Source organism: Leucopleurus acutus (genome assembly GCF_964270905.1).
Source record: "Leucopleurus acutus genome assembly, chromosome: 10".
Taxonomy (NCBI): domain Eukaryota; kingdom Metazoa; phylum Chordata; class Mammalia; order Artiodactyla; family Delphinidae; genus Leucopleurus; species Leucopleurus acutus.
Genome location: NC_139153.1, coordinates 84,284,343 through 84,301,571, shown reverse-complemented (window position 1 = coordinate 84,301,571; position 17,229 = coordinate 84,284,343). Strand labels below are relative to the sequence as shown.

The following is a 17,229-nucleotide window of genomic DNA, read 5'->3' as shown; positions in this document are numbered from 1 at the left end:
CGGGGGGGGCGGGGCGGGGGGGAGGAAGTGAGGAAGTGGGAGGGAGGGAGGGGCGTGCTCTGTCGGGAGAACTATCAGCAGGGGTGAGCAGTTTCCACTGAGTTTCCGTAGTGTAGTGGTTATCACGTTCGCCTCACACGCGAAAGGTCCCCGGTTCGAAACCGGGCGGAAACAGCGTTGTTTTTTTTTTTTTCCCCCCCTACCTGTGTGGATTTCCTTTAAAACTCCATTTATTTAAAAACTCTTCACGCCTCCTTTTCTTGTCTCTCTTGCCCCAGGCTGTGGTGCTGAAGCGACGCTGCTCGAGGTGGGTCCGGAGCCCGCGGCCCCGGAGGCGGACACAAGCATCGCGAGGGGGAGAACCGGGCTGTCCCCGGCTCTGCAAGGCGGCCCGACGCCCGCAGCCCCGGAAGCGCATCCTCGCCTTGCCTTCCTGTTCCCGGCAGCGCCCGGCTCCGGGCGTCTCTTCGCTGGCCCACTGTCCGCGCCGGCCCTGCCCCAGCCGAGAGCACCTGCGCGGCAGGCCCGCAGCTGGCAGCCTCGCGCCCCTCACACGGCCGCGAGACTCGGGTGAGTACCTTGGGGGCCTTAGCGTGCGTCTCCGGGAAATGGGGGTAGTCCCGCCGCCCTCCATAGATTTGGGACCCTCCTGCAATCTGGCCCTCGTCGTGATTAGGTGACCTCGGGCCCCCGACATTTCCACCTTGCTTTCCACTCTGCAGAACAGCTGCAGTGGCTCTCCTGGGCTTCGAGTGTGAATCTCTGGGAAAAGCGGAAGCCGGGAGGTGAAGATCGCAGGCCCTTCTGGGATAAGTCCCCACAGAGACTCTAGCGCAGAAAAAAGGGAGGCGAGGAGGGGATTTGAAAGCTTTGGGCCAGCAGGGCCGTGGCCTGGAAGAGGTCGTGGCGGGTTCGCTGGGCTGCCCTGGCCTGGGTTCTTTCTCGCCTCCCCTCCCCAGCTTACGAGGTGCCCCCTCCCGAGGGGACCCCGAAGGGCCGAGTCTTCCTCCGCTTTGGCCTTCTGCTCTTCCTGTCAAAAACAAAAAAAGATCCCAAAGTTAAGTAATGGGGCAACTGTGGATTTTGCGTATTGCCTTGAAGCTTGAGAAAGGTCACTGGCAGCACTTGTTTAAAATCAGGACTTGTGCCCTGGTGTCTGGCCTCTTACCGCTGTTTCTGACATGGCCTGCTTCCATGTTAATTGGATCTATCAAATGCTTTTCTGGGAAAGAACTCTTGATATAACACCAAACAGCCTCAGGTATATTCTCAGGATCTTCTTCTTAGATGTATTATTATTATTATTACTGTTTCTAAGAGATAGCCAAGGCCTAGTGTCTCAGATCGCATCGCTCCAGATTCCCTCAAATGACTGACAGGAATGTGATGTTTTTATGGCCATAAGACAAGAATAAACTGTTTACTCTTCCTCCCTCCCTCCCTCCCTTCCTTTTTTTTTTTTTTTTTACAGGCAACTTGTATAGGCATCCCTTCCCCAGCCCTATTATTCCTCCATTTTCATACCTTCTCTGAAACACCGATGCTTTTATCATCTTGTAGTTTCCCTTGTTAGCAAGACAATAAGTTTGGCAGGTGCTCAGTGCAAATTTGTCTAATACATTTTCATTTAAAATTCCCTCTATAGGGAGACGCAAGAGGGAGGAGATATGGAGACATATGTATATGTCTAGCTGATTCACTTTGTTATAAAGCAGAAACTAACACACCATTGTAAAGCAATTATACTCCAATAAAGATGTTAAAAATTTTTAAAAAAATAATAAAATTCCCTCTATACCACTCAGAAATACAGGTGAGTTAATGTGGTGCCCTGCGAGGAGCAAGGGTCTTGGGCCTAGGAGGTGATGGGGATTTGTCCTCTCCATCTTTCTATGATGCCAAGAGGCAGGAATACTTTAGCTGGGAAGCTGAGTGTGCCCCACGCCAACCTGTTGCAGATGGGTGACTGTTTGAAGCTTATGTCTCTCTCCTTCTCTTTAAACCAGGTGTGTTCTGGCAAGATGAAGCAGCAGCCCTACCATTTTAGACACTCTGCCCTTTCCCACCTTCTCCCACTATTCCCTCCCTTCCTCCCCCAGTCTCCCTCATTTAACCTCAAATGGAAGCTCCGGGCTGCTCACCTTGTCTGATATTTCCTTTGAAAGGTGGAGAACAAATAGGCCCTGGGGAGTGGCTGACGCTGTGTGACCTCTTGCTCCTGTATAGCGCTGCACCTTGAATAGGGTCTTTTATTTGTTTGTTTATTTTTACTATATCCTCTATTCTCTCCTTCCTAAGCTTGATGTTGTAATCTTCTTCCAAGTCTTCTCTCCAGCCCCAAGGCTAACTATCTTGCCATAAATAAGAGGCAGAGAGAAGAGGGTGGCCTTCTGGCTTTGGGGTGGGATTGAGACTAGACCCCAAGTTAGAACAAACTCCTTGGAACCCAGCTCAGTAACGGTCAAGGGAGCGAAAGGACGTTGCTAAAATGTGCCTCTGCTGGGGATGGCGTGGGAGTGTGTATTGGATGAGGTGGGATTTGGTCCTTGGATACTGGAGAGAGACTCATGATGAAAGAGAAAAAAAAAACATGGAAAAAATATTCTGAGAGCTGGGCAAAACATCAAAATTAATCTAATCCGAGATGCATCATAGGTCATTGAGATCTTTATACTCTTTCCTTCTGTATTAGTTTGCTAGGACTGCCATAACAAAATGTCACAGACTGAATATCATAAATAACAGAAATTTATATTCTCACAGTCCTGGAGGCTGGAAGTCCAAGATCAAGGTGGTGGCAGGTTTGGTTTTCTTGCTGTATCCTTACATGGTCCTCTCTCTCTTTGTATTGTCTGTGTCCTAATCTCCAGTATGACATTAGTCATATTGGATTAAGACCTACCCATAAGACCTCATTTTACATTAATCACCTCTTTAAAGGCCCCATCTCCCAGTACAGTCACAGTCTGAGGTACTGAGGGTTAGGACTTAAACTTATGAATTTGTGGGGGGGGCGGGCACGGACACAAATTCAGCCCATTTCTGGGAACAGAGATTGGTGTGTTTTGTATATTATTGAAACAGTTTGGGGAATTCCCAGAAGTTAACTTTGCAGAAGATTTTAGCATACCTGCATCTCCTCATCTTACTAATCATTTGCATATTTTTATTGCAGAAGAAATACATCGTTTGCTTTTTATTTCTCTATTAGTCTTTTTTTTATGCTATTTCTGTCAGTACATTTAAGTATATAGGTCTTTTTCTAAAATTAAAAAAATTCAAGTCTTCATAGGTAAGAAAAGGACTCTAAGAAATGGATGTTCCCTCTCCCCTTGAGGCTGTTAAGAGGGATACCTTTCCACATCCTAAAACCAGCAAGTTCATTAAATGAAGAGTTAAACTGAGACTTTCACAAGAATTTCAGTCCAGTTCTTTACAATATGAAGACATGTTATTCAAAAATTGCACTAACTTGTTCTGTTGTCTGTTAATATAATTTTGCCCTGGAAAGTGTTATTTTAACAAAAGGGAATTGTTAGATTCCTACAACTTTTAAAATTGTTGCCATGTCTTGGGAAAATAACCTCAGTATCTGTCTTGATAATTTCTTGCCTCATTGATAAATCTCTGTATTCCCAAAAGTTATATTACTTAAAAGATTTATCTGCCACTCCTGAAACTAAAATAATATTGCACATCAACTATATTTCAATTTAAAAAACTATAAAATTTTTAAAGTAAAAAAAAGTCTTTAAAAAAAAGATTTATCTGCCAGTTAATAATTTTTCTTTTTATTCACATGCATGATGGAATATTTGTAATCCTATGACTTATATATTTTATTACCTAACATTATTTTTTATTTTTTTAATTCTTAAAATGTATTTATTTGTTTTTAGTTAGTAGACTTTATTTTTTTAGAACAGTTTCAGGTTTACAGAAAAATTGAGCAGAAAGTACAGAGTTCTCATATATTTCTCCTCCCTCTACCTCATTTTCTCCATTATTAACTACTTGCATTGGTGTGGTAGTTTTGTTACAATAGATGAGCCAATATTTATACATTATTATTAACAAATTATTATTGTTAACTGATTCTTATTATTATTTACATTAGGGTTCCATGCTCTGTATACAGTTCTATGGGTTTTGTCCAGTGCGTAATGTCATGTATCCACCATTACAGTCAGTAGCATACAGAATAATTTCATTGCCCTAAAAATCTTCCCTGTTCTCCATCTCAAATAATTTCTTTTAAATTAACACCACTGTGTGGTGAGAGCCTCTCCCTCCCTGACCTCCTTGGCCTTCATGAAAATGAAATAACCTTTTATCCCACCAGCCCTTTTTCATTATTTGTGCATCTGTCTCCTATATTTGTAAGGTCAGCCACCTGTTCTCCTGATAAGCTTCCTAAATGTGAGTTTCAAGGAACTAATCTATATTCATATACTCAGATGCAGAATCCAGCTAGTGGCCTCTTTTCCTTGAGTTTATCTTTATTGTCACCTGCTGTGTTTGGGCCTTTGACACGTGCCGATCGTGGTTCCCCTGCTTGGGATGGACTGCAAGGGATCCAACATGAAGACTGAGCCTAGGAAACAGACTGTGAGCATTCCCAGGACAGGACATGGGCTAAGAAACACAATTTTGGAGTGAGATGGAAGGAGAATGGTATGGAGTGTCCATTGTTTAGGGAGGTGTGTCGTAGAACAGAAGCTCTCACTTTGGTTTCCTCTCTCATTCTCTGGTAACAAAAAGACCTTTAAGAATATATGCAGAGTATTTAGGGTGACCTTATTTATTGTCCAAGTTGGCACACTTTTGAGAGTAAAAGGGAGCATTATTAATAATATACTAGGGCAACAGGCGCAAAACAAGTCACCCAATATTAGACCAAATGATTTTCATGCCGTAAAAAATCTCTCAATATTGCTTTCTTCATGGTAAGAACAGCTGTCTTTTCCTCCCTGTTCCTTTCTGGGCACACCATTACCATACCCAGAGTTGACCTTTGTGATCTCTGGCATCCTTCTCAATTATTTTCTTTGCACATTTTTTTCTTCATTGTGTTCAATTTTGGATAAAACAACAACAACACAACACTTTTGTTCTTTAAGAATTGTCCAAACATTTCTTTAGTGGTGCATTTGGGAGAAAGTAAACTAGGCATAAATTCATGTGATGTCTAGGGAAAGATGTCCTTGGGAGCGAGCAGGTTGGGTCTGGCTGGGTCAGCAGGATTGCAGGGTGTCTCTGTGGCAACCGGGACTTTTGGACCCACCAGTAATTTAGAATATTTAGAGGCAAGGCAAGAGCACAGTAAGGGAAGAGAAGGGCCCAGCTAATTCCTTATTAGCTTTTCAGTGAACTGCTGTTCAACGTGAGATTAGAACTGTTTCTCCTCTCAATTTTTAATCTCTGTTCCCAAAGTTCCTTACAAGGTACCAAGGGAAATAATGACTGATTCAAGGCGCACTCCCACTTTGGCTTCTTCCCTCTTCTTTATACTAACTCTCACATCTCCCTCTGTTCCATGAGAAGAAAGGAAAACTGCAAAATTTCCAGAAATTCTAGTCATAGTGGAAAAATGGGGGAAGAATAGATAATGAAAGTAGATAGAAAATAGAAAAATAGATAACGAAATTATCATATAATCAAATTACCAAGTGATAATTTGATGTTTTCGCACCATTTACAGGTGGTTGCCTTTGTTATCCAAAGAACATAAAAATCAAATCTTTAAGTTTGCTCAAAAAAAAAAAAAATCTAAGTTTGCTCAAGGACCATGTTTGCCCATTCTATCTAGATGGTGAGGTCGAGCAAAAACACAAAACAAAACTCTGGAGCAATTTAGAGAAAAGATAATAATTTTTTTTCTTAAAATAAAACATTGTGGAGTAGGGCAGGGCATAGGGTTACAGAATTCCCTAGGAAACATTTTCAGGGGTGGGGCAGAAGGTGTGAGTGGCTAGTTTTGTCCCAGAGCTTTAAAAAAGTCCCACAGTGTTTGAATGCCAGCCATGGACCTGGGTCCTAATTGCCCAAAATCGAAATAAATCACGTCTATTTGTGTGGCCTTGACTCTGTGCTCGGGGCTGCGCACCTTCTTAAAGTGGCTTTTATTCTTGAGCAGACACATAAAATCACTCTCTGTAAAATATAGAGAATAATGGTGTATTACCCCTGTGTTGTTCCCCACCCGCCTCCAGTTTAAGGAAGAGAACTCCCATGCCCTGTCCAACCACCATCCTTTTCTTAACTCCCTGAGGTGACTACTGTCCTGATTTTTAAATTTATCTCTTGCTTTTTTGACTACCTACTTGTAGCCTAAACAAGTCATTTAGTTTTACATTTATAAATGGATCCATACTGTGGATCCATACTGTAGATCCATCTTGTAACTCGCTCTTTTTTGCTCAACATTATGTTCTTGAGATTCGTCCATGGTTTTGCATATAGCTGTAATCTATTCATTTCTGCTGCTGCATAGTATTCCCTTGCATAGATATTACCAAAATGTATTTATCTATTCTATTGCAGGACACTGAATGGTTTCCAGGTTTTTGAAATTACAGGGTTGCTAGAAACATTCTTGTAGGGGTCTCCTGTGCACAGCCCCAAGAATTCCTCCAGGTAAACACCTAGAAGTGAAATTGCTTTAAATAATGCCACACACTAATTTACACACATATAAACACACACCCTAGCAGTGTATGTGTTTTAATTGTTCCACATCTGCTGAGCCCTTAATATTGTCAGACAATATAGTTTTCACCAATTTGATGGATGTGAAATGTTATATCCTGTGATTTTTATATTCATTCCCATATTACTAATGAAGTTGACCTTTTTTTTTTTTTTGCTTATTCACCATTCATGCTTTTTCTAAGAAGTACGTATTAACACTTTTGCCCATTGTTTTTAAATTTTCATTTTGTCCTTTTCTCATAGATCTGTAGGAATTCTTTACATATTCTGGACTCTAATCCTTTGTCAGTTATATGTGTTATGAATATCTTTTCCCCAGCTTATAACTTATCTTCTTTTTATGCATCTTTTTGCTATATAAAAATTACTAATTTTAATATAGTCAAATTTGAATTTTAATGTAGTTAAATTTGTCAGACTTTTCCTTTACGGTTTACACTTTTTGTGTCTTGTTAAAGAAATCTTTCTAGGAGCAGTGAGGAAGACAGAAGAACCACTTGGGCTGGTAAAGCCATCTGCCAGGCACTACTGCCACCATGCCCAAGAGAAAGGCAAAAGGAGATGCTAAAGGTGACAAAGCAAAGGTGAAGGATGAGCCACAGAGGAGATCGGCACGGTTGTCTGCTAAACCTGCCCCTCCAAAACCAGAGCCCAGGGCAAAAAAGGCCCCTGCAAAGAAGGGGGAGAAGCTGGCCAAAGGGAGAAAGGGGAAAGCAGAAGGCAACAAAGATGGGAACAACCCTGCAAAAAACCGAGACGCCTCCACAGTCCAGTCACAGAAAGCAGAAGGCACCGGGGATGCCAAGTGAAGTATACATTTTTGATAGCTCTGTACTTCTAGTGACTCTACTGTTTGAAATACTATTTTTTTTAAATCAAATTTTGTAAAAACGTAGATTTTTTTTTTTAAGTTATGTTGTTAGCACACAAGACGCTTTGTTGTTATCTTTTGTGGAAAGGGCAAAATAACCACTAGTAGAATGTTTCAGAAGCTGGATTGAAATGGGGGAAAACAGAATTTTCTATCGTATTTGAAGATTATTCTTGGTTCCCAGGAGAGATTCTCCGACATTCACACATGACAGCACTATGGCTCAGAAGCCTTACCGTGTGGGGAAGCAAAACTTCATGTCTTCTCCTTTCCTGATGCCATCAAAAACACATCCTTGACTTCCTGAAACCAAGAGTCATGATGCGGCCTTGGCACCCCTAGAATCAGCTGCGTCAGGTAACAACACTCAGGATTTCTAGTGATGACATCAAGATGGTATTGCTCAAAAGAGCCAGGATTCCTGTTTGTAGTTTGTGGATCATCTCATTAATAGTCCTGGAGTTTTTACTTCCTTTCCTCCATGTCAGAGGTGACCTGTGAAAAGCTCTTATATGCCTCATGTGAAATATTCACCCTTTCTGAAAACCTTTCCTGTTCATTGCAGCAACAGACTTTGCTGACTTTTTGGAGAGGGGAGTTTGAAAGTTGTAAGATGTTACGGATTGTCACCCATGTCCTGCTGGAAGTAACTATTTTTGAAAAGTATCTTATAAAGCTGGATACAAGTTGGCTTCATGGGAGGGGAGGGATCATTTCCTACTCCAAGTCATAAAGATATCCTTTACTGCCTTGTAAAAGTTTTATAGTTTTGCTTTTCACATTTGTCTTTAGTCTTCCCTGAACTGATTTTTGCAAAAATATGAGATAGTAATTCAATATAATATTTTTTCCATATGGTAAGTGGTTGTCCCAACCACTTGGTTGTCCCAACTTTTCTGAAAAGTTCATCCTTTCCCCACTGATCTGTAATAGTGGCTTTTTTCATAAATCAAGTTTCTTTCGCACGGGGCGGGGGTGGGGGGAGCTGGGAGAGGTCTGTTGATGGTTTCGATTCTGACTCACTGGTCAGTTTGTCTAACCTTGTGGCAATACTATACAATCCTGAGTACTACAACTTTAGAAAAAGGTCTTGATATCTCAGGACAAATACCACCTCCACCTTTAACATCACCACCAAACTTTTCTTCGTTCGAGTATCTTGGCTATATTCTTAGCCAATTGCTTTTCCATATAACTTCTAGAATTAGATTGACAAGTTCCAAATCAAACTAACAAAAGGTGGAATTTTTATTGGATTTGTATTAAATTTATAGATTAATTATAATATTGAGTCTTCCAATCCATGAACATGGTATAATTCTCCATTTATTTAGGCTTTCTAAATGTCTTTCAATAAAGTTTTATAATTTTCTCCATAAACGTTTTCTTTTGTTAATATTTCTTAGGGACTGTACACTTTTGGATGCTACTTTATATGGTATGTTTTTAGTTGCTACATTTTCTGTTTTCAGCTAATTTTTATATTCAACAACCTTGCTAAAACTCATTAATTCTTATGTCTGTGTATTCTTTGGGGCTTTCTACATAGATAACTATATTCTTTTTGTTTTGTTTCTTCACAGTCATTGTACCTTCTTTTCCTTTTTCTAGTTCTAGGCATTGTCTAAGTGCTGGAGGTACAACAGTGAACAAAACAAAGTCTCTGCTTTCACCAAGCTTATACTCTAGTGGGGGAGGGTGCAGAAGATGCACAAATGTATGTGACAGGGTGCTTTAAATAAACAAGTGTAAGTGGGTGCTATTTAGATAGGGTGATTAGAGAAGTCCTCTCTGATGAGATGACATTTGAGCAGAGCTCTTAATGAAGTAAAAGAATAAGCTCTTAATGAAGTAAAGGAATAAGAGACTGACTCTGAGGGGAAAACATTCCAGCAGAGGAAAAAGCAAATGCACAGATGAGGTAAAAATATGTTTGGCAGGGCTTCCCTGGTGGCGCAGTGGTTGAGAGGCCGCCTGCCGATGCAGGGGATACGGGTTCGTGCCCCGGTCCGGGAGGATCCCACGTGCCACAGAGCGGCTGGGCCCGTGAGCCATGGCCGCTGAGCCTGCGCGTCCGGAGCCTGTGCTCCGCAACGGGAGAGGCCGCAACAGTGAGAGGCCTGCGTACCGAAAAAAAAAAAAATGTTTGGCATACTGAGGAAGAACAAGGAGGCAGAAGTGGCTGAATTGGCGTGAGGGAGAGTAAGAGTGATAGTTGATATGATTGCAGAGATAGCCAGGGGCCAGAAAATGGAAGATTCTCCACATTGTCACTTTTCTCTGAAAATGATGGGATGCCATTAGAGTTTTGAATAGAGAAACCACACAATCTAAGTTATCAGTGTGTGTGTGTGTGTGTGTGTGTATGGCTGATGCATGGGCAATAGGGTGTAAGGGGGGGAAGAGTTGAAGGAGAAAGACCAGTTAGATGGCTGTCACAACTGAACTGCTGGAAATTCTACTTTGTCCTGTTATGTTTCCATCCTTCCTCTGCTCAACTATTCCCACCCCATTTTAATTGGTAAATTACAAATGTTATCTGTGCTTTCTCTTTGCCAAACAACAGAACAGGATCAAAGATAAACATTCCCTGTTGTCAAGAATCCAAAGTCAAATTCAGGAAAGTCAGCACTGTGTGCTTGGTGTTGTGATAATACTGCAGGAGGCCCTGACTCTGATGCCAGAGCATGAAAGGGTATTAGGAAGCACTTTCTGAGGCATAATTGACACCTAAGCAGCAAAATGAAAACAGAAGTTGGTCAAGCAAGGGGTGGGTAAAAGACTTCTAGTAAGAGTAGTAACATTTGCAAAGATGTTAAGAGAATATTGTGCATAGTAGGTGTTCCATAAAGTATTCTTGAATCAAAAAAAGTTTAAATGTGTAACCAAATAAGTTATATTGGGCTTTTTAAAATAATAAGGTATTTCTCATTAAGTGCTTATTTGTTTGCCAAACACTGTTCTGCTCAGTGATTTATAATACATGCATAATTTTATTTCCATGACCCTATGAATTGAATCATATTACTGTTCCTATTTTTATATTTAGTGAAACTGAGACAGAGATTAAATAATTTGCCCTGGGGTCATACAGTGAGAGTAAAATTCAGATTAAGACCCATGTCTAGAACTCCAAGGCCAAGAAGGCTCCTCATTGTTAAAAAGATCATTGGTATAACCTCAAAGGTAATCCATCCAAAAATATATATGGTGTTTCTGAGTAAATTAAGGAATTTCCCAAGATACCACTAGGAAACAGTCAAATGTAAGTAATAATATTCTACTAGCTAAACAGTTGTAATTTCCAGTGAAGAAGATTAGTAATGCAAGGAAAATGAATTCCAGGGGAAAAGTGGTCATATGGAATTTAGAATTTTAGTGTATCTCTAGCAACATAAAGCTAGAAGGGATATTATTTCTGTACAAGGATGATAATTTTTTAGACAAATACTTATGAAGTGGACAAGAACAAATTAGGAAATTATAAATTAGCCTTTAAATCTCTCTTGCCCACTCTTCTGATCCATTTGGCATTTACATTCCTATTTGTAAATTCATAAATTAACATTCCTGGTTTATTAATACTCTGAGAATTTGGGTGTCTGACATGAAACAGCCTGAGTGATCCAGAGTTTTCAGTAATCAAATTTCTGACCATCAGAATTGAGGCATTGGTCCCCTAAGAGTTGGAAAGAAGAGGGAGGGAAACATTTTTCGTATCTGCCCTTGTCCCCTCTTCGTTGTAGTCTCAACAGTGGTCACTGTGCTCCTTGGGAAATGTACGTCATACCCTTGCAGACCCTGCGATAGCTTCCACCCGGGGTCATGCAAATAACCTACAAACTGTCAGCAGACGTGGCCAGACGCGCACCCCGACGCCCCGCCCCTGCGGCCGCACGGCGCCGGGACACACTTCCGAGCCCTTCTAGGTCGCCCCGAAGTCCGTGCTGCTAGGAGTCGCCTTGCGCCGGCCCGGCTGGAGGCTGGGACCATGAAGTTCTTTCCCTGGGTTGCTCCTCAGACCCTTCGCAGACCTTGCTCGGGCTTCCGGTCCCGGTCTCCAACCCCGAGTCCCCTTCAGTGAAGTCTGGGCCAAGGTCATTGCCAGCACCCGGCGGTCGCTGCGGGCGCGGGGCTTCTTAACCTTTTCGGTGCCTGGGATCCCTCTGGTTTCGTGACGAAGCCAATGGAGCCCTTCTCAAATTATATTTTAAAAAGCATTAAAATAGGATAACAAAGAAAACCAATTACACTACAGAAACAGTTATCAATTAAAATAATTTGCGGTATAGTAACACGTGTGCTTCTTCATTAATATATTAAATATTAAACATCAAGACCCGTCTTATAACTACTGTAACTTCGAAACAGTTAAGTATGAGATATTTGTAACATACCTCATATCTCAAATATGGGGTATGAAAATGTAACTTTTCTTAGTGACAAAGCCGCAGGTACTTATCTTCTGACTGTAATTTGTTGCCAACATTCATCCGTGAAGGACATGCTAAATTTCAGTTAGAGGTTAGAGATATTAAAGATGTAATTTCTTTTTCCTATCCAAGTTCACCAGTCCCCAAGTTAAGAAAACCTCCAAAAGTGCTTAACACAGTGCCTGGCACAAAGTCCCCTCTTAACATGTAGATATTAGTAATTTTATTATAACTTTTCTCGCATCTGTTCAAATTTCTTTTAGGTGACCGTGATGAAGTTAATCAAATGAAATCTTGAAGGAGCACAAAGATAAATCGAGTTCAACCCATTAATTCAGTCTTTTTTTTAAAATTATTTTTTATTGAGGTATAACTGACATATAATATTGTATTAGTTTCAGATGTACAACATAATGATTCGATGTTTGTATACATTGTGAAATGATCACTACAATAAATCTAGTTAACATCCATCACCTTACATAGTTACAAAAATTTATTTTTCTTATGACAACTTTTAAGATTTACTTTCTTAGCAACTTTCAAAGATGTAATGCAGCATTATTAACTATATTAATTTCAGTTAATAACATATAACATATATAACTAAATATATGTTATATATGGGTTACATATATATAACATTCTGTTTATATATATATACATACATATATATATATTCAGTTATTTATATGTGAGTTCTAAAAGAGTGCTGTCTGCACACTCCTGCTGAGGTATAAAGGAAAGGAAAATGTGAATTTGGTGGTTGTAGGGAGTGGGGGGTTGGCAACTCGAAGAGAAAGAGAGGATGACATGTTTTTAAGGATTAACTCCTTGATTTATCCAGCAAATATTTTTAGAGCTTCAATTATGTGCCAAGACTACAAGGCAGGCCCAAGGGCCTTGCCTTCACCAGAGAGCAATGATACTCAGCTCCTGGAGACAGAGAAAAAGCTCTCCCATCTGAAGGAAGTGTAGAAAAAAGCAGAAGTGAACAGCTCCAAAGTTTGACTCCATCGTTTCTAAACCATCCATCCTTGCAAGGAAAGACTCAAAGGCTGCTTTGCCCAAAGGATTTAACTCTAGGCATGACCTTTGATAAGAAGACCTAGAAAGTGCCCATATCCTTCCACAACCCTGCAGCCACAGGTTAAGTTGAGGTAAGATGCAGCATAAGAACAAAGAAGTAGGTTGTGGGGAGAAATAACACCAGAGGCAAAGCAGTTCAGAAAGGTCTTTCTCTTACAAAGGAGTTCAGATTTTATCCTGCTGATCTTGAAAGTTTTAGCCCTGGGGAAAAGCCAGATCAGATTTGCATTTTACAAAAACCTCTGTGTCCTTGGCTTTTGTATGGTTGAATTAGAAGGAGGATATTGGAAGTGGAGGTTTCCCGCCTGTAAAGTATACTGCTTTATTCAGGCCTAAAAAAAGGACTTTCAGGAGGATGAGGCAGAACACATGCCTCCCTTGCGAAAAAAGATAGTTATAAGACAATTGCCATACTCCTCACACGAGATGGCAAGAACTTGAATTTGGGTGGTATGTTGGGAGCCGAAGTGGAAAATTTTTCACAAAATTCCCTGCATCCTCCCTCTTAAGTATTTAAAAGGTAGACTTAGTTAGGGATTGGATATGAAAGAGTGAGGTAAGGGAGGGAAAGGAGTCTGAGAAGGGACCCTAATTCCTAGCTTTGGCATTTATGTGGACAATTGTAAAACTAACTGAGATAAGGAATATACGAGAGAGAAGAGGAGAGGGGAGAGACTGATGAGTGTAAAGAAATGTGAAAGTTCTGAAATTTACCCAACTTGCGAGCTCAGCTTGTTAAGTTAGCCTGGCACACACAGTTTCATGGATGCTGGTTCAACTCACGAGACTCCTGGGTCAGAGACAATGCACAGTTTATTATTCCAGGAATAACAATAACCAGATTATCAGCATATTTTCTCTGATTCCCCGCCTCCAATTTCCAGAGGGCAACACATGACATCTGTACATTCAGTGGATTGTGTTACAGGACGGAAACCCTAAACCTGGGGATCCCAATTCTTTAATAATGAGCAGTAAACATGCCTGCCTGTTGCTCTGGAGAGAAACATTATCTCTGTCTTCCAACGGTGTTTGCTATATAAGCATCCTTGAAAACATAATCCAGAACAAAGGACAGTCAGTGCCCCACTAGCAATACATGCAGAAATGTGAGCGATCCATGATGAATTATCTCCTAACAATGAGTTGTTTTCACTAGCTGAGTTTTGTTTTTTAAACAAAGTCTTCCACGACTAGATGAGTTGGGTGGAGGGTACGTGAGATTTCAAAAGTGAAAAAGAGTGAGGCCAGTTTACCTTAACAGACCAGAAGCTCCAAAGAACCTCCACAGAACTGTTGATATCTAATTAGTTATTTGTATGCTTTTTCTGGTTTTTTTTTAATATATATATATTTTAATAAACAGTAGAAAAGAAGTGTGGTTGACAGTGTAGCTTGGGAATCTGAAGGTTTATCTAAAGTCACCTGCCTAATAAAAGGGTAAATGACCCATGGAATCTTCTAGTAGCTTTTCCCTCTAGGCACTACCTCAAGGTACCTAGGCTTCTTGAATGGAGGATGCAGGTTTTGATTGGTAAAGCAAATTATTAGAATTAGTTGAGTTTTTTAAAATTTGTTTTTAAATGGAGGTATAGTTGACTTACAATAGTATGTAAGTTTCAGGTGTACAACATAGTGATTCATAATTTTTAAAGATGATACTCCATTTATAGTTATTATAAAACATTGGTTATATTCCCTGTGCTGTACAATATATCCTTGTAGCTCATTTATTTTATACGTAGTAGTTTGCACCTCTTAATCCCCTACCCAGAACTCATTGATTTTAAGTGTTTGAAGATATCCAGGCTAATGGGGACAGGTTTAGAGATCGAGAGAATAGTGTAGGATGGGGATATAATTTATCTGTTAATTTAATCCAGTGCCATTTTAAACTACCTACTATATAAACTGCTTGACTCCTGGAATTGGAGTAACATTCTTGGCAAGTCTGTCAGTCAGCCAATCGCATCCAGGTTGCACACAGATAACAATCAGTTGTTGTTGGCGCACAGATAACAGTCAGCTCAGGAAGGCTGGTGTTTCAGCCCACTAAGATCCAAGCTGCAAAATGTAAAAGCTCAAATGATTGTCTTCTCTTTCTATCTCAAACCTCCCCCAAAGGCTGCGAATAGAATCTTTTGACTCTCAGCTAAGTATACATACTGACATATAGGTAAGTCCTTCGTCTTCTCAAGAAGTGTAGCAGCTCAACATTTATGATCTTACTGCTTGGCACACTCTCTGAGACCAGGTCGGAATCATCTGGAATTATTCAATTTTGTGATCACCCCCCCTCACCGCTTATTTTAAAAATGTTGTGAGAAAGAGGAAAGTTTAATTAAAGTTCGAGGAAGTTTCTTTTCTTTTCAAAAAGCTCGGAGCATTGTAAAAAACAAAACGAAAAAAAAACTTGTGGGGTCACAGCCCAAATGGGCTTCCTTACAGACAGAAAAATCTTTCATCTACAGGTGTGTGGCCTTCTCAAAGTTACAAGGTGACAAACGCTGAAAGAAAAGATTTCTTGTGTGACTCTAACAGCAATAATAATGATGATCACATTGGGTTACTTCTTCTGCAGTATTTTCTTGCTGCAAAATGCTACACTCCCTGAGGATTGGCCTCGAGGCTGTCACGTTATGAGGCTCATATGCTGCCTACCATGCCAACAAGGCAAATGACAGGAGTGTTCTGTTATTCTTTTCTAGAGGTTTTAAAACTTGTTTGATAATTTTTAATAGCAAAGTAAAATCTTATTTGTCTGTTATCTGCTGGATCCATTGGGATGAAATTTCTGCTTTGGGGAGTTACCAAACGAGGTCTCAATCAAGGGCTGCCAAGTTATGCTGCTTTAGTAGTTCCTAGCAGGGCAGAGATGGTGTTGGTGCCCCTGTGCTCAGGTGACTTGAGGCTTTGGGTCCTCTAGAAGAGTGAACTTGGATTTAGAGGAAAAGGTGGTATAGGCAGGTTACTCAGCATGTAATGGGGAAGAATAATTTACTTTAACCTTTGTATTCTATTGCTTTTGCTACAAGTTAGTCACTAAAGGGATGTTGCCTATAAGCTTAGCTTATACATTATGGCTCATCTCTGAGAACCCTTCCTCCCATGTAATGAGCGTTAAGCTAAAATACCTTTGTTTAGCTCACAGGAAACCTCCTGACCAGGCCCACCTGTGAATGGCTGCAGGAAGGAAGAAATTAACGCATCCTAGAACCAGGACTTTGCTCCCTCCCCTTTTAGTGTAAAAGAAGCCTGAATTCTAACTCAGGGAGATGGTCCTTTGGGACACTAGTCCACCATCTTCTCCTTCTGCTGGCTTTCTGAATAATGTCGCTATTCCTTGCCCCAGCAACTCGTTTCTCAATTTATTGGCCTGTGATTCTGCTAGCGGTCTGAGCTTGGACTCGGCAACAAGCACAGTACCCACTGTTCTGTACTATGTGTTACGTTTCATCTTTATGATCACCCTACAGCCCAGTGTTTCTCAGTGAGGGAGATATAAAATGAATTTAAGCATGGGTATCACCCAGCATTTTTGAGAATAACATGGAATCTGAAATAGAATGCAATGCATGTGGTAAGTGGTAATTCAGGCAACTTTTGTTCCTGTTACACATGTGTGTGTGGGTCCAGATGTAAACTAAACTACAAACTGGTCATGGCCAGTGGAAAGCACTGCCCCTAGGCCACGAATTCTGAGTATGGTGCCACCTCCTCTATCCAGTTTACCTGGGCATCCCCAGAGCTGAGCTCTGAGAGGAGCACACCAGTGTAGAGAAGAGCGAGCAGTTCTGCACATTGGCTGCTTTTCAAGAAAGAGTTTGGCCTTTGATAATTTGTTACCATTGTTAATGAAACTTTTACTCGAGCTCTAGATGAAATGTTTTGTGCTGTGGCTTCCGGCTAAAAGGCCCTTCTATTTTCTGAAAAGGTCCTAGGTTGTGATAACTATGCCATGCTCAGGGTCCCCTCTTTTCTTCTTTAGGGAAATCGGCTTGTGATTTGAGTTTACCTTCCTTTCTGTTACTATTCTTTAGAGATGAATATATAGGAATAGGAAAAGAAAACGACAACGCCCAAACAGGGACTTGAACCCTGGACCCTCAGATTAAAAGTCTGATG

General features: G+C 40.8%; 1 protein-coding gene across 2 annotated transcripts; it reads left to right on the top strand.

Moving 5' to 3' along the window:
• The first annotated feature begins 279 nt into the window (after positions 1 to 279).
• HMGN4 (high mobility group nucleosomal binding domain 4) lies at positions 280 to 8,901 on the top strand. 2 transcript variants are annotated; one of them, XM_082848929.1, is made up of 3 exons: positions 280 to 570; positions 6,544 to 6,636; positions 7,170 to 8,901. In XM_082848929.1, exon 3 carries the CDS (start codon positions 7,248 to 7,250, stop codon positions 7,518 to 7,520), a length of 273 nt encoding a protein of 90 aa, XP_082705055.1. In that variant the 5' UTR covers positions 280 to 570; positions 6,544 to 6,636; positions 7,170 to 7,247; the 3' UTR covers positions 7,521 to 8,901. The 2 variants fall into 2 exon arrangements, with proteins under 2 accessions (XP_082705055.1, XP_082705056.1); XM_082848930.1 differs by lacking the exon at positions 6,544 to 6,636.
• Positions 8,902 to 17,229: the final 8,328 nt, after the last annotated feature.